At 40.7% G+C, this 21,812-nt stretch overlaps 1 protein-coding gene across 1 annotated transcript; it reads left to right on the forward strand.

The window, feature by feature from the left end:
- Positions 1-3,728: 3,728 nt before the first annotated feature.
- Positions 3,729-15,279, forward strand: TMEM170B (transmembrane protein 170B; the record flags this gene model as incomplete). The annotated part of the gene is made up of 3 exons (XM_033154659.1): positions 3,729-4,179; positions 8,609-8,779; positions 11,154-15,279. Coding segments are annotated over 3 exons (753 nt in total), but the record flags the coding sequence as incomplete, so codon positions are not given.
- Positions 15,280-21,812: the final 6,533 nt, after the last annotated feature.

Consider the following 21,812-nt stretch of genomic DNA (forward strand, 5'->3'; position numbering starts at 1 on the left):
CACTGTAAAGGACACAGGTGAGATAACAGTAACTATACACGAACAGATTTGGAGTATGTCACCCTTTTGCCAGTGGGAGTAGAATTTAGTATTGGGTTATGGGGTCACAGTTCTCAGAGTAGGAGACACCTAGTCACAGTGCTGCAGCACTATTATTCAACTTTTGACCCTCTGTTGAAAACAAAAGCCATTAATCAAACACTGTCTAATTGTCTTTAACATGTTATAGCAGCTGGCCATGTAAGAATTATCCCTGCCACACACTTAAGTGACTGCCTCTTTTCTCATTCCAGCTGTAGAACAGTGGTGCAGAACCTGTGGCTCTCCAGATATTGCTATATATCTCCCATTATCCCTCCTGATATTATTGGTCTACAACTCCTATTATCTCTGACATTGACCATGCTGCAGGAGCTGATGGGAGCTGGAGTCCAACAAAATCTGGACATCCACAGGTTCCCCATCCCTCCTTGTGCTTTTTCCAGAGCCTGTCAAGACTTTAAGCTGCTGAAGTCCTTTGAACTATCTGCTAGATGACCTGAGATACAGCAATAAATCATTCAACCCAAGGAGAAAGACTTGGATTTTGTTCTGGCCTGGCTAATCTGCATGGGCGTAGCCAGGATTTATTTGGGGGGGGGGCTTTATGTTGTGGGGCGGCAGAACCAAGTTACCTATGTTGCAATTGGTCAGTTAGTTAAGTAATTTTATTTATTTACCGGTACTTGATTTAGGGGAGCAGTCCCCCCCCCCCGCCACACCATCTGGCTACACCCCTGCTAATCTGCATAGCACCTGGCAAACCAACACACCCACATGCAAGCTTGTCAATTGCACTGTAAAAAAATGGGTCAAACTACTGGTCTCATCTGTGATATTGCACAATGTTTATACACACACATTCACAATGCACATGGGCATGGCATACTACAAATGCCACCACCAGCCCTGTGCTATTGCAGATCACAAATCTACACTAAGAGCAAAAATATATTAGCTAGATTTATTTTTCTGTCCTTGCATCTCTAGCTTTGGCAATCAGGCAAGATAACATTCTGGGTAAGCCTGTAAAATTCTGTCGATAATGTCTATTTGCTTTGAAAATCAGTGAAAAGGTGTATTGAGAAGCAGTCTCATCATGATTTTGCACCTTTTATCCCAGCTTAAATCCCAGGCAAGCAAAAGCAAATATTGCTTAAGAATTAATTTGCTTCAGCTTGTGGAGATAGCCAGTAACTCATAAGGGTTTTTTAAAGTGCTAGACAAATTGATAGCACGTATGTCTATCAACAGATTATTTTGTAGGCCAATAAAACCTTATCTATTCACTAATAGACCTTTCATATGATGTAACAGTTTTGATTGTTCCTTAGATATGGCAAATATAAATGTTTATACTGCAATGGTTTTTAAAGCATTTTAATGGATTATCTTAATTATTTTAATAAAGAAATTAGGCTTTAACATATAGCACAAGAATTTTTTTGTCTTAAACATAAACTAAGCAAAATAAAATAAACAATAGTTCATTTTAAAGCAAAATTAGATATATCAGAAAAATAAAATAAAGTAAAATTAGCCAGGAAAAATCTTGATGAACTCCAACAATATTTAGAATCAGCAATGTTAAAGTTGTACACAACAAAACATACTCCAATCAATACCATGCTTTCTCACAAGGATGGGAAGAGACACAGGGCTCATCAGAACCAGAGTTACCATATTGGATTAAATAAGTTTAATACTGCAACCAAATTCATTTGTTTGCTGGTGGCAAGGCTTGCCTATGTTCTTTTCTATTGATGTAGTCTACAAAATTAAATAAAACCACAATAAACTTATCTAACTTGTTTTGACCTCTCATAACGCTGTTTATACATCCATTTTTAAAATAAAGCTGTATCCCACACCATACAATAACAGTATTGTAGCAACTGCTGTTCTAGTAGAATACTATTACTAGTAAATATTTACCAAACCTTGCAATAGTAGGCCTTGCCACTATCAACATATGAACATTTCCTTATACTCTGATCCTTACCATCCATAAATAAATAAATAAATAAATAAATAAAAATTCATTGGGGCTAGATGTGAGGATTGCAAGATGTGTTGTTTGACTAATTGCCTCAATTTCCTTGATCATTCAACACCTAACTATTGCAACCCCACTTGTGCTGGTAGGTGCCTGCTACTTGGCAGCCTCCCCAGCACAGCAGGAAGAACCCATGGGTTATATAAGACAATGTGAGTGGCATCAAGTACCACCTGTGTGGTAATTTCAGCAAGATTTCTCTATACTGTACTAAAAGTGAGTGGAAAGAGGACTTATCCCACAGTGAACTCTAATCGATGTTCCAACTTTTGTTCCCACAGAAGCTTAAGGCATCAAACATGTCTAAAATATGCTTCCATAAGAATTTTATAAATACTAAACACTGTGCTTTTAGTGGTCTCATAATTGGTGAATATAAAATGTTCAAAACTCAACAGTTTTACAGGTCACACTTCCCTTAATCCCTGGACTAGCTAAAAAGGTCAAGGTGGCCCTACACAAGCAACCATGGAAGTGGGATATCTTCAAACTTTTCCCTTAGGCTACTTTCTGTTATTAGAGCTTTGTTCACCTAAAAAATCAAAGCGATGGAAAAGCCTCTTGACGCTCCTTTGGGCAGCATGTACTATGTTTATTAAAAACAAAATAAAAAAATAAAAAATCCTTCCGGTAGCACCTTAGAAACCAACTAAGTTTGTTCTTGGTATGAGCTTTCGTGTGCATGCAGATTGTTCTAAGTTGTTGTACACAGCCATGGTAACTTTAGGAGGCATATAGAAATTATTTTAATCAATATGCCATATCTGATATGATAAGCCGTATGGAGCCTTCATGATTACAGGCAGTGTACCTGATAGCTGGAATCTGGATACTTGGGGACAAACAAGGCAGCATCCTTATTGCACAAGGCGCGTTTTCACGGCATCCGCCTGGCTGGTCAACCTTTGGGAGACGAGGTGCAGTGTTAAGAGGATCACGGTCTCCGAAATGGTTCGCTTCATTATGATGAATTCGAGAACTTTATTTGCTGATTTTACTGGAAGGGGGGGGGGGGGCAATAAATGCACCATTAGCGTTAATGCAGCTCCGTCCCACGAGCTCGCTCCGACGAGATTCGCGTCAGGCTCAAGCAAATCAAAGGGCAGGCAGGCAAAATGTTAAAACTGGAAACGGCGGCTGCTCCGAGCGGTGATAACAGGTGACGCCGCGGCTTAGAGATAACAGCGCCTGAGAGGAAACCTGAGACAGGTTGCGTCTCTGTCCTCCTCCGAAACCCCGCCCCCAACCGACTATATAACGAATAGCCCTGCCACGGCCCGCCCGATTAACGTCAGCTCGCCATCTTTCCCTCATTGGCTGGTACGCGTGCGTCCTACTCGCCTGGTTGGGGAGAGGAGGAGCCGTCTCTCTCGTGCGCGCGCGCTCCTTCGGCAGCTACTGTTTCGCTGAGGGAGGCGCGCGCGCGTCCCGTCGGGCGGGGGAGGCTGGCTGGGGGTAGGGCCTCGTGCTCAAGCACGCGCGGAGTAGCCGTTGGTCGGCCGTCCGGCCGGTGGGGGGGGGGGGAAAAGAGGCGGTTGCTGCCCGTTGGAGCCTCGCGCGGGTGCCTCCCCCTCTCGCGCTCCCCTCGCAGCTGAGGAGGCCATGAGAAGGCGGCTTCGGAAGGGGGCGGTGATGGCCGTTGCTGCTGCTGCCGCCGCCCGGCAACTGCCTCCGTCTCCTTTCCTCCCCTCGGCCCCAAACCGCGGGGCTCTCCGCACCTGCCAGCCCTGAGGCGCGCGTCCCGCCGCTGGAGAAGCGGAGAGCGAGGGCCGCCGCCGCCTCCTCCTGGCTCGTCCTCCTGCCTTCCTCGATGTCTCCCCCGCCGCGGGGAGCCCACCCCATCCGCGCCCCTTCGGCCCGCAGCGTCCCCTCGGGAGCCCGGCCTCGCCTTCTCCGAGACTGGTGGCGGAGCCAGCCGCGACTCGCCGGGAGGCGGCCCAGCGACGACGGAGACGGCCAAGCCGCCGCCTCCACCAGCGCGGCGGGCATGAAGGCGGAGGCGGGGGACAGCAGCATGATCAACTTGTCGGTCCAGCAGGTGCTGAGTCTGTGGGCGCACGGCACCTCGCTCCGGCACCTCACCGGTAACGGCCCGGGCGCAGGGCGGGCGGGGGAGGCGTTCGGAGGCTGGGGCGGGCGAGGTTCGTAAAGCGGCCTGTGTTCTGTGACGGAGGGAGAGGAGAGGTGTCGCCAGAGTCTTAGGTGGGAAGCCTGGGGGCGGGGACACACTCGAGCAGGGCAGAGAAAATGGTACCCGGGAACGTGTGAATGTAAAGTGGCTTCTGGTTCAAAAGGGCAGGTGAAAATGTGCGTGGCATCATAAATGGAGAGTAACGGATGGCATTTGGTTGGAGCTTAATACGCAGGCTGGAGGTTAGAGTAGGTGCAGGTTCTGACTCAGATCTATGGGGTGCTCCAATAACCCAAAGGACTTGACTGGGCACCTGTCTTCCTATGTTCCTCGCTGGGCCTTTTTGGAAAATTGCTGCTGTTCAGATCTGTGGCATCTGATCCGGGTATTTCCTGCAGGACCTAGTACCAAACAGGTACAGGGCTTATGCTGTCTGATCAACTAAATGCTGCCTCAATTTAAAAACTTTTGGGGCACTTAAAAATGTATTTCCTTTCTCTCCCCCCTAATGGGGATTAGTGAAGCAACAGACTTCGTAAAAATATACATTATTTTTAATACAAGCACTTAAACTCTAGTTGACAAGCATAGCCTTCAAAGACCCTGCTTTGTTACACAGCAAGTGAAAGCCTGTTTAAAGATTCTAGTGCATGTATGTGTCATCAAAAATATATATCTGTTTCTTCATAACTATTGTTTAATTCATACTAAAATGTATGCTTAATGTCAAATTTGTTGGCATTCCTCTTGCTATGCTTTTTCATTTAGAGAAGCTACATTTTTTGCTCCTATTTCATGCCCGCCAAGTACCCAAACTGTCAAATGTGTTCAGTTAAAATTATGAAGTTATAATTTGCTCTTTATCTTGTAAAGAAACACTGCCTTGCACAGTAACTACCAAGTCTTGCTTGGTAGTTGACTTTTCTGTTGACTCAGAAGTAAATCCTATTTTGTTAAATGGGACTGACATCAAAATAAATGTGCACAGTTGTAGGTTAAGAATTGCATTCACTGCTGCTACACAAGCAGAACAAACTCTAGCCTGCATGGTGGGGCTTCCTCTTCTGTCCTACAGCTCCCAGTGCACCCTCAAAATCTCTTCCAGATTTAAGGAGTCGGAAAAGCATAGGAAATCCTGTGTGAGCAGCTTGTACAGAGTTGGATATAATCCCAAGACTGTAAACCTAAGTGATTTCACCTAGTGTCTTTGCACATGCATAGAGAGAACCATATAAACAATTTTCTCTTCTAAATTCTGCAGTGTAAAAGGTTATGTGGATGGCATGGTCGAAGGTGTACAGAATGGGAAACCCTTAGGGTTGTAGATTGATGGATGCAGTGCATAATTAAATGAAATTCACTGCCACAAGATGTGTTTATGGCCACTGGCCAAAGGAATTAGGCAGATTTCTGGAGGATAGGTCCATCAACAATGATCAATGATATTTAAATGTGGAACCTCAGGGTTCAGAGGCAGGATGCCTCCAACTGGTACAAACAGTGAAGTAGAGCTTGTGGCCATCATTCCCTCTTTGTAGGCTTTTTGAAAGCATCTGATTGGGACACTCACAGAAATGTGATTCATGGTCTTATCCAGCAGGGCCGTTCTTACATTCTCAGATTGAGCTCCCCATCTGTAATCATACTAGTCTTTCTGGTAGTGCAGTTAGGATGATTACTGATCTAATTTATGTGATGCTCTTTGAGCACTTGGTAAAAGTGCTGTACAGTATAAGTTTCATGCATCTAGCTAGCACTCCATCTGACACAGATATCTATTTGCCTGGATAATAAATCATATCTGAAGCATTTTCTTAGTAAAAAGAAGGTTCACTTAAGGAAACTAGTTCACACTAAGGAAACTACATGAGTATTGGATACTTGATTCTAGTACTATTTCACAGAATACAGTGGCCCTGTATCAATAAACAATGGATTAGATGTGGTGTTCAGGTGGAAGTGTGTATACAACCAAAATGCGTCATTCTTTTTACTGGTACGCTACTTACTACAACATCAGGCAGTGTATAGTCTTTGGAACTCCCTGTTCATTTATATTAGGCATTTCACTATTGTTCTTAGTGCCTGCTGAAAACTTTTTGCTTCAGCAAACCTACCCAAACATGTAATTTTATTATGTATATTATTTTAAAATTACTGGTCTTATTAATATTTTTAAACATATGTTATTTTTTTGCCTTTATCATTTTTAATGAAGGTTTTGGATTTTTCTTTAAACCACTTAGAAAGCAATGTATACATTTTGTTAAATAAAATAAAATAACATTATATTGTCTGTTCATAAATGTTACGCAACATACTTATTTCAATATTAATTTGTTTTGTTGAATTGTCCTGTTTTTCTACCTTGGCACATAGACTGAGCTTTCAACTACTGTACTGTTCTAATACCTATTTTGTGTGGCTATAGTCAGCTTAGATTCCATTAGCATATATATGAACTTCACATGTTCTTTGCCCTAGTGCATACTGTACTTCCATCCTGACTCTCATTTTCCATTCCATTTGATATGTGGATGCTAGTTCACAAAATCTTAAATATTTTTTTAGCTTTAAGATGCCAAAAGACTTTTTGTTGCTGTCAACATGCCAATATTCTCTTGGAAATTGTCTTCTATTTTCTTGCCCAATCAACTAGTCTGGACATATGAAGACTGGCAGTGCATGCTGCAGCCACAGCAGCCTGCAGCATGGTCAGGATTATAAAGGATTCCACTGGGTACCATTTAATTTCTAAATTGAATCTCATGATTCACCATTACTTACTTATTGTATTTGTATCCCAGCATTTTTCTCAAGAAGTTCAAGGTAGTGTACATGATTCTCCCCATATCATTTAATTCCCCCAACAACCCTATGGGGTAGGTTAGCTGAGAGGCAGTGACTGGCCCAAGGTCACCCAGTGAGTTTCATGGCTGATTGCATATTTGAATCCTGGTCACCCCGGCCCTAGTCCAAAACTCTGACCACTATACCACACTGGGTCTCGGGCCCTGAGGATTTCAGCTTCTATGGCTCCAGCTCACAAAGGTGAACACATGTTAACAGTTTTGGTATACAGTACAATACTTCTAGCTAAACTTCCAGGGTTCTCTCTTGGAAATAACTGCAAATTTTTAGTGCTAGTTTACATTTTATCTGTTAGTTAATTGTATCCTAAACAACTAAAAGAGAGTGGGGTGGGGAAACAAATTTTTGGAACGTTTCCCTGCCTGATTGCCAAGGAAGCATTCAGCAAGTATGTTTTTGTTTGGTGTGTTTTACATTATTTGTTTTTTAAGGTTCTTTGAATCAAGAGATATGAGGGATATATTTAGACTACTTTTAAATAAACCAGACATAGTATAAATTATTATTAGTAGTAGTATTAGTATTATTTGTAAACCACCCTTCATCTACAGATCTCAGGGCAGTTCACAATGGAATAGAAATTGATACATGCAGTATAATATAATACTTAAATTTGAGAACTGTCTGTGATCTGAAGTAAGTTTTGTTAAAGCAGCCTTCGGCTAACTTAAGTCTCTCTGTGTGATGCAATACGTAGTTTTATGAATTGTTTCCTTTGGTGAAAGATTTATGCCTTTTATACAGCTAATTTTGTCTCCTTTGGAGAGCATGTGCTGCTTCAGAATCAGTTCTCCCTCAATTAGCTAGTTTCTGTTCTCATAGTTCCACAACTTTGACACTTTTTCTCAGTGTTAGTTGCATTTAACACTAAAGAACAAAATCTATTTTTATCCAGCATGTGTACAATATGTCCTAGAAAGATAAATTTGGTTATTTAGGACATTCAGTGATAAAAAACTATTGTTGGAATTTCCTCACAATTTCAAGTTGGTCTGAATAGCTGCTATGTAGCATTCATTCATTCTTCAGGGTTTAAATATTGTTTCCACTTTAATAACAATTGGAAGCAATGTATTCGTAACTTAAATGTTCTTGGCATCATCGGGGGAAAAAAGCTCTTAGTTTGGCAGCTTGCTACTTTTAGAGATGCTGACATGTTTAAAGGTGAACGACCAGTAAAATTTCAGAAGGGATTAGTATTTGCTTATTTCTCCCTCTAAGGTAATTTGTTTTGGCTAGCTGTCAGAAATTGTTTATAAGTATAACATAGATTTAAAAATTGGAGCATTTTAAATTTGCTCAAAATAGTTTAATAGGGTGACCTTAAGTGTGCAGAGAAATGGGCAGTGGACAGCATAATAGAAAGTAGAATAAAGTTATTAAATAAGTATTATGTCTGTGCATGCTTTTGTATCTCTTTATAATTCCTCAAAATATGCAAGGATTTCTTTCTCTTTGATTTAATCATTTTTTCTCAAACGTTAACCCGCTCTTTGATTGCTTTCTTCCAGAAATGTGGTACTGGGTTTTCCTCTGGGCTCTCTTCTCCTCTCTGTTTGTCCACGGTGCTGCAGGAGTTTTAATGTTTGTGATGCTGCAGAGGCATAGACAAGGGAGAGTAATCTCTATCATTGCAGTCAGCATTGGATTTCTGGGTTCTGTAACTGGAGCTATGATAACCAGTAAGTCTTAAAATGTTCAAATACTTCTTTTTGAAGATTATTTTTTAGCTATTGTAGTAAATGATTTTTGGTTCATTACACTGGAGTTCTGTGAGGCTTACAGCTGCTGGGGTTGTTCAGTGGCTGAGGGAAGGGCCATATAAAATTGGCAGCCATGATTCTTCATATGTCTCAGCTTTAGGAGGAAGAGAAGCAGGGTGCCACCACAGAGCCAGTCTCCCAGTAGTAGTGTCGCTTCTTCTTCCCAGGGTAGGGCAGGGTGATTTTCTAAAACAAGCTTTTTAAATCTGCAACACTTAACTCCTCTGTCAGGTTTTGTTTGGAGCTTGTTAACAGTTAGCTGTGGAAACGAAGTCCTGGTTGGCAAATAATGCTAATCTGTGGTTTATGAAATTGTGATTTATTTAAACCATGTTTTGTTTGATCCTTTGAACCCTGAATTTAGGAGGTTATAGTTTGTTAATTGCCAACTAATTCTGTTCTAAGGCATGGCTTAAGTTCACTTATGATCTTTTGTTTGCCTTAACTATGGCTTGGTGTTACATAAATCCTTCTCTACCTATGATTTGATTGGCCACCTAGCCCAGATTCCCATTAAGTTACAAAAGGCTTGAGACAAGAGCCTCTGGAAAAAACAAAACTTGCACAAATCAAATCATGGTTTGTTTGGTCATCTGCAGGTCAATTTGTGGTTAGCTCCTGGTCTGTTAAACAAACCATGGTCTAACATTATGTGAGAGCTATGCCAGTGAGTGCTTAATGTTTGACAGTTAGAGTTAAAGATCTGAAATTTCCAGAAATGTTGAAATCTTGAGAAAAAGGCATACATTGGGGGGAATGTTGGAGAAAATTGAAATATATTATCAAACAAAGTTAAATTTCTTTTTAAACAATATAAAATGCATCTTTTTTAACTTGGTTACCATTGTAAAACTTGGCATATTTATGGCAGTTGCAGAGCATGTTTATGTTTACTGGACTTTACTCCCTGGTAAGCACACAAAGAATTAGACTAGAAAGTATAAAGACATTCAATTTTTACAAATAAAATGTAAAATATTAGAGATGGAAGGTTGCAAACAGCTGCACCTTATGCAAAGCAAATATATAATAGTTTTTTTTCCTGTTTGTGAAGGGTGCGGGGAGTTGAAAATAGAAACACTCTTGTTTGCTAAAACAATTGTGTGTCATTTGGACAGAAACTTTCATTTAGTCACAATATTAAAGAATAGCAGCATATTTAAATACAAAGCATAACTTTATATACAACACTGAAAATACTGAATTCTAGATGCAGAAACACATCTTGGATTTGAATGTGGTATATGACTACAGTATACACAAATTATCATTCTCCAATGCCTTGCATAAAAATTTTAAAGCATGTGTTGAGTGAAAAACACCCTTGTCATTTCACTTATTATAAAATTAAAAAATATTCTGTAGTTTTCCCCTCTGGTGTCCCACCAAATGTTATTCTTCCTTTTTTTCAAAACCCAAAGTGTCATCTGGAAGAAAAAAACAGGAGGAAAAAAGATATAATTTCCTGGGGGTTCCCCCCCCCCCAATGGCATTCTAATTAGAATACATTTTGAGGAGGAGGATGTGATCAATGGCTACTAACCATGATGGCAGTGTTTTACCTCCACTGCAAGGGGATCAATGTCTGTCTCTGGTTGTTCAGGGTATATATAAATTTATTCAGGTAGGTAGCTGTGTTGGTCTGACAAAGTCAAAATAAATAAAAAAAATAAAAAATTGTCCAGTAGCACCTTAGAGACCAACTAAGTTTGTTCTGGGTATAAGCTTTTATGTGCATGCATCTGAAGTGTGCATGGACATGAAAGCTTATACCCAGAACAAACTTAGTTGGTCTCTAAGGTGCTACTGGACAATTTTTAATAAATTTATTGATACCGCACCATTAATATTCATTGTAGAAGTGGGTTCTCTCTTAGGAAAGTTCAAGGAGAAGAACAAAGTCCAACACATTATTGACTAACTTAAGGCTTTACAGTGTCAGTCTTGCAGATACTAGCATTTGGATAGGGCATGTAAACTACTGGTTTATTTGATTATTATTTATCTGTGACATTTATATATCCCCCCTGGTCAGGCTTACAACAAAATATTGGACACAATCTAGCTAAAGATAAGCACTTTCAGGACCCATTAATTTGAATGTGAGAGTTAAACATACTTATCTCCCATTCAGTTCAATGGGACTTACAAGTCCTTAATATTAGCAGGATCAGGCCAAATGTAATTAAAAAGTAACATTTGAAAATTTTGGTCCTAAAATGTCTTAAAATACAAACCTTTTACTATTTTTTGAGGTAACTTCATATTTCTCCCCTTCCTTGTGATTCTCTAGGTGCAGCAGTAGCTGGAATTTTCAGAGTAGCTGGAAAAAGCATGGCTCCTTTACAAGCACTGGTGTTTGGAATTGGCCAGACTGTACTGACACTAATTATATCCTTCTCAAGAATTCTTGCTACACTTTGAAACTTCTGTGAAAACTTGGTTTATAAAAGGAAATGGTCTGCAGTGAAGCTTCCCAGAAGTTGTTCCAGTAGCTGCTGGATTTGAATTGCAAGGAGAAGTATTTGGTATGTAGACTTCAAACCTAGAGGTTCCACCAAGGAGTTCCCTCTAGAGTCCAAAAATGACACACAACTGCACTGCACCTAATGTGCCTCTGTCACAGGCAAGGTGTGATCAATTTAGGAGAAGCTGCAAGATAAAGCACCTTGTGAAGCTGCTAATCAGGCAAATGGTGATGTGATCATTGTTCATAACGGTATTGGGAGAAATACAGAGGGGCATTTCTGAAGAATGGATCATAAATGTGCCAAATGCAAAGTTGATTTGTTTTTGTTTAAAAAAAATATTGATAGTATGACCATTTAAATGTGTAGTATTTGAGTGCAGCAAACATAGTTCAAAAAAATTTCAGGTCTACCAACAAAGCACTTGTTTATTACTAATAACTAACTCCATCTCAATGCAGAAATTTATCAAGCCTGTGGAGGAGAAAGCTGCTTGAGTATTGAATTTATTAGCATTGCTGGGATTTAGTGACTGAAACAACAGTCTGGTAAGGACATGAATGTGATTGATCCAATATAGGAGCTCCTTATGAATGGATTTAATTAGGATATGTCACATTCACTAAAAGCAGCCTTTTAGTAACATGTTATGCTTTTGATATTTTATCAAGTTATGGTATGTCCCAAATTCATGGTCATGGATTGGAACAAAGGCTGTATGGGTCAGATGACTAAAAAAGGTTACAAAAGGAATCCTACATTATTTCGAAAATATATTTGCTTTGACCTTGATTGTTGAAACATTCAGTAATACTATTTTAAGACCAGGAGGAGCCACAAATCTTGAAAAGTATGTGTTTACAGTATGGTCTAATCTAAAGTAAGTCAAAGATAGATGGGGGGGATGCAGTTTTTCTATGTGATTATGCCAGGATTCTGAACAAATGTTTATTCTAGTAGATTATCAGTATCAAAAGGGAGAGAATTTAAAATCTTCCTATTTCCCAACCTTGAGATAATTTGGGGATGATTATATGTGACTTTCATATGCTTAGCTTCCAGTAGACCTGTTCTGTGTGTGTTGTTTTAGCAAGAGCAGCAGCGGTGATGTGACTGTAATGTCTTTACTGTAACATGTTATGAAGTGAATAGAGAGAAACTACAAGACACTATCTAAATGTAAGTATTGGGAAGGAGTGAATTAATTGTATTTTTGGGCTGATTCACACGCTGTCCTTTCAGTGAGTATGCACATGTAATCAGCATGCACAAACATGCCTGTATTAAGAGCTGAAAGAAGGGAGCAGGCTCCCTACTTCCGGAAACCAGTGCAAGTGGCAGTGGCTGGAGAACCCAATTCTGCATTTACCAGAAATTGCTAGATGTTGTCGCTGCTCAACCACTGCACCTTTTTCAACAGCACCTCAGTCACTCTGCTGCTGGTGCTCTTCTCTAAGTAGAGTGGCAGTAGCCAAGAATCCCTTTACTGGGAATTTGGGAAAAAACAAGGCATGTGCAGTAAGAGAGGACGACTTTAGCTGACATTGCCTTTTCTACTACTTTTGGCTGCTCTAATACAGGTGGCAGTAGGGCTTGAATCTATGTATTCCTTCACTCAAGAGTGCAATGTGTGAATTAGCCCTTAGTTTTCTGTTCAAAATTGGCAGTCTGTACATGTCTCTACCATCTTTCCGGGTGTGTGACCACAGGTTGTCATGACAGCAGAAGTTAATGCCTACAGAAATCATAACTGCAGCAATAACACTTTGACAGCACAGTGCTTTGTTCCACAACCTTTCTAAATATTGTGGCAAAATCACAATTTGTAGTTGTATATACTAATAAATTATCACTAGAGGCTATTTTGCCTACTTTGGTCTAGCGAAAACACTTAAGACATTCATTATTATTCTGTCTTCATTCTTATAGTTGTAGTGATAGACTGCTATCCTGCAAAGACCTATGTATAACTGGAGCTTCTTCACGGTTGTGTGATTGCAGACTTTTGTTTGCCATACCGACAGACGGAAGCTTTGTGCTCACCCAAGACTCTAAATCAAAGTCATAGGGGAAAGGAAATAGCATTAATACTAGGAGGTATTTAAAGAAACATTGATATATTTTGTTCTTTGTTTCAGGTAATTTAATTTAAATGCCAAGGCACATTCTAAACCTACACTAGTATAAAATGCTATTTTAATTTATAGTGCCTTGAGTATATGTTAGAAGGAATTTTCTAGTCCATTGTCAACTTACTGCTGTTTTGTCTCTGCCATTGGCTTGCATTTGATGGTAGCTTGTGGTAGTGGTGTTAAAATGAATAATAGGAAAAAACTTGGAGAAATCACTAGTGCTACCTGCCCCAGTTAAGTCAATGCAGAAAAGTTTTTGTTTTTTAATTACAATTTTTATTGACTTAAATATTAAGCACTGTATCTTCAAGCCTTTGGAGTTATAAAACTCCATATTGGTTTCATATTTTATTGAGCATCAGAACATGCTGTATGTGATACTGTTGTGAATGTTGTATGTGAAGTTGTCTGATGTCTAGTGTTATATGTAGTGGTGTAATGAAGCTGCAAAGCAAACACTTCTCAGGCCCCAGTACTGAAGTAGTTATGAAGACTATATATGTAAATTTCTAAGTCGATTGACTTTAGGGCTATATGAAGAAATGTATTTCTGTACTGGAGGCTCAGATGCTTCCTATGTTGTTTGTGGTTGCCTCATTCTGACAAAACTCTTACACTTTTCATGAGAAACAAATCCCATCAGTATTAAGGTTAGGTTAGGAATAACTTAAAGGCTAGATATGCACTTTGTTAAATATTGCAACACATTCATTGGGCAGCAACAATACAGCAGGTTCTGAGTGGCCATCTAGAAAAGGGTCTGCCCAGAACTGCTTTGTAACAGGAAGCAATCGTAGATCATGACTCATTGAACTCAGCTAATGAGTTGTGTTTTACGGTAGATCAATGTATAAAATGACTTTTTCTATAAAAAATGGTAAATAAAATCTTCTCTTTCAGTCACTGTTTGGTAATGAATACTAAAAAGGTGTGCTTTAGCCAAGGATAAGTACAGCACTATGCCTTTGAATAGAATACGTAACATTTGTATTTTGAAGCGATTGCAGAGTTAGTTGTTTATTGCATTTTAAAACCAATTTATATTTTAAAAAAACAATGAAATAACAAATGAAAGTTTCTGATAGCAATATTCTGTATTCGGTTTTGAAAGTAACGTGTAAGGAGTAATGTTACTAGGGCCATTTTTTCATATGCTAAAAAGGGTGGGTTTCTTCTTTCATGCAAGTTTAGAGTGGTGTGCTTTACTTAAGGGTGCAATGCACTTTGTATGAATAGAATTAAAATAATACCTTCAGCTGCTACAGGAAATGAAGGAAATCTACACCAATATTCAAAAATTTATCTGAGGAAGTGATTGAACATGCTACTTAAGAAGCATTCTAAAAAGAATCCAGTGTAAAGTTTATGCAATGCCAGTATTTGACCATGAACTGAATTACTGTTTGAGAGCAGTTGAAAATTTCGTATTTTTTTTAAAATTCCAGATAATCTGCAAGTTTTTTATTTTTAAGCCAGTTTAAGTTTCATGAACTGATCTCTTAACATATTTAGCAATGACATTTTAGAAAACTTCATTATTCAAAACCATAGGTAACATTATGTTGGCTTAATTTATGAACATAAGGACCAAAGAGGTGGTTAAGTATTCATTGTATTTATCTGTAATATAGCATTTTAAATATATTTTTCTTGATTAAATCTGAGGAAAGCAGTAGTGTTTCCTCTTCAGTTTTGCACTTTGCTATATTTTGTTTCAGTATGATAAACTTATTTTTACTTGAAGCTTGCATATTTTTGTTGTATTGTAGTATAACCAAGCAATCAGCTCTCGGTATAATTAAACAGATTTTTAAAATTAGTTATGTTTGAAGTTTATTATCCATTTGCATGGATAAGTCAGTTTTCTTAAGCCTTCCTGCCCCCAATATGTTTAAGCGTGATATTTTAAGGCATTGTTTTTGAGCATTTTATCCAAATTCTTGCATAATTGCACACAATGGGCATAGCTGTCAACTTTTCCCTTTTTTTAAGGGAAATTCCCTTATTCCGAATAGGATTCCTCGCAAGAAAAGGGTAAAATTGACAGCTATTTCAATGGGTTACATCCAGACTTAGTCATGCTTAGAGTAGACACATTGATTTCAACCCTATAGCAAATAAGAGAAATGTGGATCCAGATCCAACAAGCACATACAACTTCTTCTCCTTAAAAATATGATGCTACTTCAGGCCTCATGTTTACTGCTACTGTGGGTAGTTGAGAGATTTTGAATCCTCAATGCTATATGGTTCTTTCATTATGAGCTTGACTAGATTGCAGCCTTAAAACTGCATATTCTGTACTTGTGCTCCCGATCAAACATGAGACACAAATTGGTTCTGAAAAAAATTGCTTTGTAGAACTCCAGGTTTTCCAAACTTGCACTCAGTTGTGACTGAAGGTGCAGAGACTATGAATAGGGGCCACAATATTGGGGGGGAAAGCTCCCAACATATAACAAACTGCAGGTTTTTTCCCTTATTCTATGCAAATCAGATTGGTACATTTACTTCAAAGATTTGTGTGAGAAAAGTGTCCAGACACATTTGAGAAACCATCACATAGGTTTGACAAACACAGTTTAAAGTTAAAACTTATTTTAAGTTAATATAAAATTATTGAAGTTTGAAAGGGGGACATTACCTGTTTGAGGCCAACTCTTTTATTTTGAGTTTTTGCTAAGATGTTTCTAAAGTGATCATTGGCAATGCTGAAGGCATTCTGGATCATATGTCTGGCAATTGCTACTGAATGTTTTCATATACAGATTTCTTCTGTATTTTGTGCCCTTTCGTTTACAAGAGCATGAATCTGCCACTTTGCTCCATGATGCTTATGAACAATTCTCTTATCAGACAACTCTCTTATCAGAAGTTCTTGTCTTGGAGAGAAAGGAATGAAAACCTTGTAGCCTTCTCTGAAAGGTTCTAAATGATCCCAGAAATTGTTGGTCAGGTGCATCATAGGCACCTGTTCCATTCCATATGGCATCGAAAATTACTTTATAGGCTAATCAGATAGCCTCTGCACATGAACTGGCATTCTGGTTATAAGCTGCTTTAAAATCCTCCCTGCTCTGTATGTGATTACTCAACACAATGATCAAGTTATTTCCCCCCCCACACACACACACACAACTGCAATAAATGTTTGCAGTGTGAGTAGCAAATACCATTCTATGCATTATAAGTTGCTCAGTTAGTCATTAAATCATGGAGGAAAAATGTTTGTTCATATTAAATTTCTATATTGCCCTTCATTTTACAATATAAAAACAGAAAAAGTATAATTGTAACAAACAAAAACAGTAACCCTCCTCCCCCAAAGTTTTAAAGGCCATAGATTGTTTAATTAGCCAAAGGCCTGGGAGAAGAGGAATGTTTTTGTTTGGTGCCTAAAGATACGTAATGAAGGTACCAGGTAAGCCAGGGGTCGGCAAATTTCTTTAGCCGCGGGCCGGTTCACTGTTCCTTAGACCTTGTGGCGGGCCGGAGAAACGGCATGGGGGCGGGGAGCTGGAAGAAGAGGCGAGGGGGGCAAGTAGTCCTCCCCAGCCCCAGCCCCAGTCACTGCGCTTACCTTCCCAGACCCATGATCTGAGCACCCCTGGCCCCTTCCCCCTCTCCCGGGAAGGGGAACCAGGAGCCCTTCCCCGGCGCTTCGGCCTCGAGGACTCTGGCCAGGCACCGTCTCTAGCGGCGGGCTATGCTCAGGTCCACTGGGAGCTGGCCCACCAGGCTGGGACTTGTCACAGCCGCCCTCCGGCTTCACCCCTTCACTATGCGCCCGGCCCCTCCCGCAGGGCTGGAGCTCACCAAGTGGTGTGCTCGCAGTGCCGCCGCCACGGCTCCTCACGCTCTTTCCCCAGGGCTCCCACAGGCAGGATGGTGGCCGTAGCCTGGCAGCCCTCAGTGGGCTGTGGGGCGGGTCCGTAGCTGGTGCGTGGGGGGGGGGGGAATGGCACAGGGGGAAATGGCACAGAATCCCCACGGCCCATGCTGATCCATGGACTGGATCCTGAAGGCAATTGGGCCTGATACAGCCCGTGGGCCTTAGTTTGCCAACCCCTGAGGTAAGCCTCCCAGGGAACAGCATTCCACAAATGAGGATCCACTGCAGAAAAGGCCCGTTCTTGAATTGCCACCCTCTAGACCTCTCCTGAATAAGGCACACAAGAAAGGGCCTTGGATGATAATTGCAGGGTTGGGATTGGTTCATAAGGGGAGAGGTGATCCTTGAGATATTGTGGTCCTGAGCTTTATAGGTCAAAACCAGCACTTTGAATTGGGCTAGGAAACTAATTGGCAGCCAGTGTAGTTGGGCCAGGATTGGCAGTATATGCTCAAATCATGAGCAACTTGGCCGCTGAATTCTGCACCAGCTGACGTTTCCAAACCATCATTAGAGGCAGTCCCAAGTATAACACATGGCAGTAATCTAACCTAGAAGTTACCAGAGCATAGAGGATAGTCGTTAGGCTATCCCTGTCCATATAAGGGCACAGCTGGGCCACCTGATCTAAGCTGGTTTGGGGGGAAATGTATCAAAGCACAGCATTGCTTAATCAACTACAGGATAGATAAGGATTGTGGCCAACGTGGCTTCAAAAACAAGCAGTAGGAGCACACTTGATGCAGAATAAACAGTAATGTGTGTGCACAACCTTAGTCTTTTTTTAACTGACATCTTGCACTAGCAAGTTGACAAATGAACAATATGTAAGTTTAGGGAAAGCAAATATGTTGCACATGCAGCTGTTTTATATCCCTGCATCACTTCTGTGTAGAAATGCCACTCGGAGTGTATGTGCTTTATTTGCTACATGTACATGCCACAAGATACTTAAGCCTTGGTCACTTATGCTGAACACATTTTGATATAGGGAAGTGATATTTCTTTAAGAGATTGTTCTGTCAAGTAAGCATCATTCCATTAGCTATATATATGCAGAGCCTCAAGGGAATGTGGAAATTGCTATTTGTCATTTACAATTTGTTTGCAGCATGTGACCCAACTAATGAGGCTGCTTCTAATCTGCTTTACCTGTTTCTCCCCCACCCCGGCAAAATATGAGCGCACAAAAAACAATGTGTGTGACTTCTGGGGTAATTGTTAAAATAATAATAATCTGTGTGTCTAGGAACAGTGAAATGAATGAGGATGTTTCCCTTTCTTCTGCTCCAACTGGAAAAACATACATGAATGAAACTTCATTTGCATTTGTAAAACACAGATAAAATAGTGTGGGTCTGATCCAGTGGAAGGAGCTGTTTCCTTCATTGAAATGAATGGGTGTGCTGGTGTATACTGAAGTGCATGCAGTATGTGGTTTTTATGCTTGTTTGCCCAGGTGAGAATTGTGGAGTCAGACCAGAAGGTAAGAACTCTTGAAATGGGAAGGACCATTTTTAAATTAGAAGTTCATATTCTGTAGAATATTATATTGTACAAAGGTAATGTTTTCATTATCCTTTTAAGATATATGCTGCCTAATGTGTTGTCGTATATTGCATGTTTTATATAATAGTTTAGCTCTAAAGAAAAAGGGATAAAATGTTTTTGTGTATAATATGTTGTAAATGTATATTTTTTTATAAAAGCAGCTTTTTAAATTTCTCAGTCTGTACAAACTACCATGTAAATAATTTCTTGTAAATAACTTCTTGAACAATAAATGTTTTCCATTGAAATGTTTCCTTTTTTAATTTGGACGAACTGCTCTGGTATTTTCCATTATGATAGGCAGGATTCACCCAAGGAGACCCATCAGCAGAAGCCCTGTGCAAGGACTTCACCTGCGCTATGGGACATCCCCCCCCCCAAGCTCACTCCCTGAAATTGATTGGGGGGGTTCCAGTACCATAAGTAGTGGTTACTGGAATTATGTGGAAGAGTCTACATTTGAGTAGAGCATCAGTGTAGATGACAAACTGATTTGACTATTAAGATGTTTTACACAAAGGTACATAACATGCCTGGTGGGCAATTTGAATAATAAAAATGATGAGGACCAGTTAGCTTCAACTGATCAGTTAAACTAAGCATCCTGATCTGTAGGGTATGAGATCTGTCACTAGGTGGTGCACTTTGTCTCTTCATTTTCAACAAATGCATGGCACTGAACTTTCCATTCATCTCATAGTTCATTTGAATAGTTTGCATGTTATGTTGTGACAGTGCTCCTACAGGATTCGGACACAATGTGATTCATCTTTTTCAACAAGTTTTGTATCTTCATCAGAAGAGTCCTACTAGATCTTACCTCTCTTGTCAGAGTCAGTATGCCTCTGAATACCAGCTGCTGCAAATCGCAAGTAGGCAAAGTGCTGCTGTGTTCAGGTTCTGCTTTCTGGCTTCCCATAGGTACCTGACTGGCTACCATGAAAATAGGATGCTGGATTAAAGGAACCACTGGCCTGATCCAGCTCTTGGCAGCCTCCATCTTTCTCAACAGGCAATGGGGTGCACATGTTAGGATGAAGTCAAACCGCTGCATTAGCAGCACTGTTGTGACCTTGGGACACAAGCCTGGGCAGTGTGCATGGAGGTCCTGGTCTGCCCAGATGACAAGACCCCCTCCCACCCCTCAGCCTCGCTGATGTAGTCCAAAGGAAAGCGGAGCAATATATTTGGCACCAGCTTAGCTGCAAGAGTTGCTGGGTGGAGGTGTACAAGGCACCATCAAGCTGTCTTAAGGACTCCAATCCAGATTTGTGTAGGATTTACTCCTTAGTCTTTTCTTCTTCTGAAGACGTCCCTCAAGGCAGCAGAGGTTTAGGACCAGAGTTTTCCTTCTAGATGGACTACCTTCCCAGGTTGAAGAACCCCATCTGCCCCTCACTTCCCTCTACAACAGCTTTCTTTACGAGACCAGCTTTCTTGGACCCTATTGGTTTCGTCCGCTCAATCCTCCAGAGCCTGGCTTCGCATGCAGAAGTCCCTAATTCACTGAGGGTTTGAGACACATTGGCTACCCTCACCTGGTTTAGCTGGCCAGTCAAAGCTGTTCCCGGGGTGTGGCCACTGTCTCAGTTTCTTGGAGCCACAGGTGTGAATGGAATTCTAGGCTAGATGGGTCTTTGACCTGATCTAGCAGGGCTCTTCTTCTAGAATCATAGAACTGTGGAGTTGGAAGGGACCAAGTCCAACCCCATGCAGTGCAGGAATCTTTTGCCCAATGTGGGCCTCGAACCCACAACCCTGAGAGTCTCATGCTCTACCAACTGAGCTATATGTTCTTATTCTCTGCACCTAGGATAACTGTTGTTTCTTTATGTGTTTTCTTTTTAAACCCTACCTGCTCAAAATACTTCAAGGGCTTAGCAGTTTACATCCCACTGTTTTAGTCTATAAACAGGTTCTTAACAGATATTAAAATGGAATAAGCCCAGAGGAGTCATTGAAACAGATGGAACACCCACCCTTATCAGCTGCTTCCTTTTTCACCCAAAAGACTGTGTAAAAGTGACTAATAAGTTCCATTAATAATGAACCAATAGAAGTCTTTAACAGCCTGTGAAAAGTGGCCTAGTCTGACCAACCTTCTTCAGCATGGACCTCTACAGGTATAGCACCATTAGAGGGGGTCCTCTTCCTCAGAGTCATTGACCTCTCAGCCAGCAGGAGTGCTCCAAGCAGTTCTTGATGATGCTAGACAGGACTAGTGTGGTGCCCTCTAGATGTTGGACTCCAGTTGTCATCAACCCCAGCAAGCATGGCCAGATCTTAATGAAGTTCCAGTAAGACATGTAATTGCATGTAATTGTTCCAGGCAACTGCCCAGAGTACCAGCACCGTTTTTTCTTAAAGAAACAAAGCACTGCTTATCACCATATATCATTTTATCATATCTAATTGGGTGGTTATATATTATATACCAGTAGCAAACTCTTAATTCCTCTTAGTGCGAAAACTAATGTAGCCCACGCAGCCCCGCCTGCATGCTAGATGAGAGGCATCTGCTGGCTTGGAGAAACCTCCAGGCTTGCTGAAGAACAAAAAGGGGGGGGGACTAAGCAGAGGAAGCCCCCAGAGGACGGAGCATGCTCACTGGATGCAGGATGCTGTCTTTGGAGGGATGAGGAATGGAAAATGGTGAGGTGGAACGGAATAGAGTATTCGGAACAGAAGTGCTCCACACAACATCTTTCTGTTGCTGTTCCCACTCATGTTTCTTCTCGGGGTGGTTTTAAAAAGAATTATTTGGTAGTTTGACCTATTTCCTTACGACTCTGATAAAAACATGCACTCGCAGAAGTCCTGCTCCTAACTTTTTGGACAGAACGACCTGTAGAATTCGTTCAGTAAACATCATTAAAGTTTCCTGTGGAAACTTCCAAGGGAAGCCCAGG

Source organism: Lacerta agilis, chromosome 7 (genome assembly GCF_009819535.1).
Source record: "Lacerta agilis isolate rLacAgi1 chromosome 7, rLacAgi1.pri, whole genome shotgun sequence".
NCBI classification, from domain to species: domain Eukaryota; kingdom Metazoa; phylum Chordata; class Lepidosauria; order Squamata; family Lacertidae; genus Lacerta; species Lacerta agilis.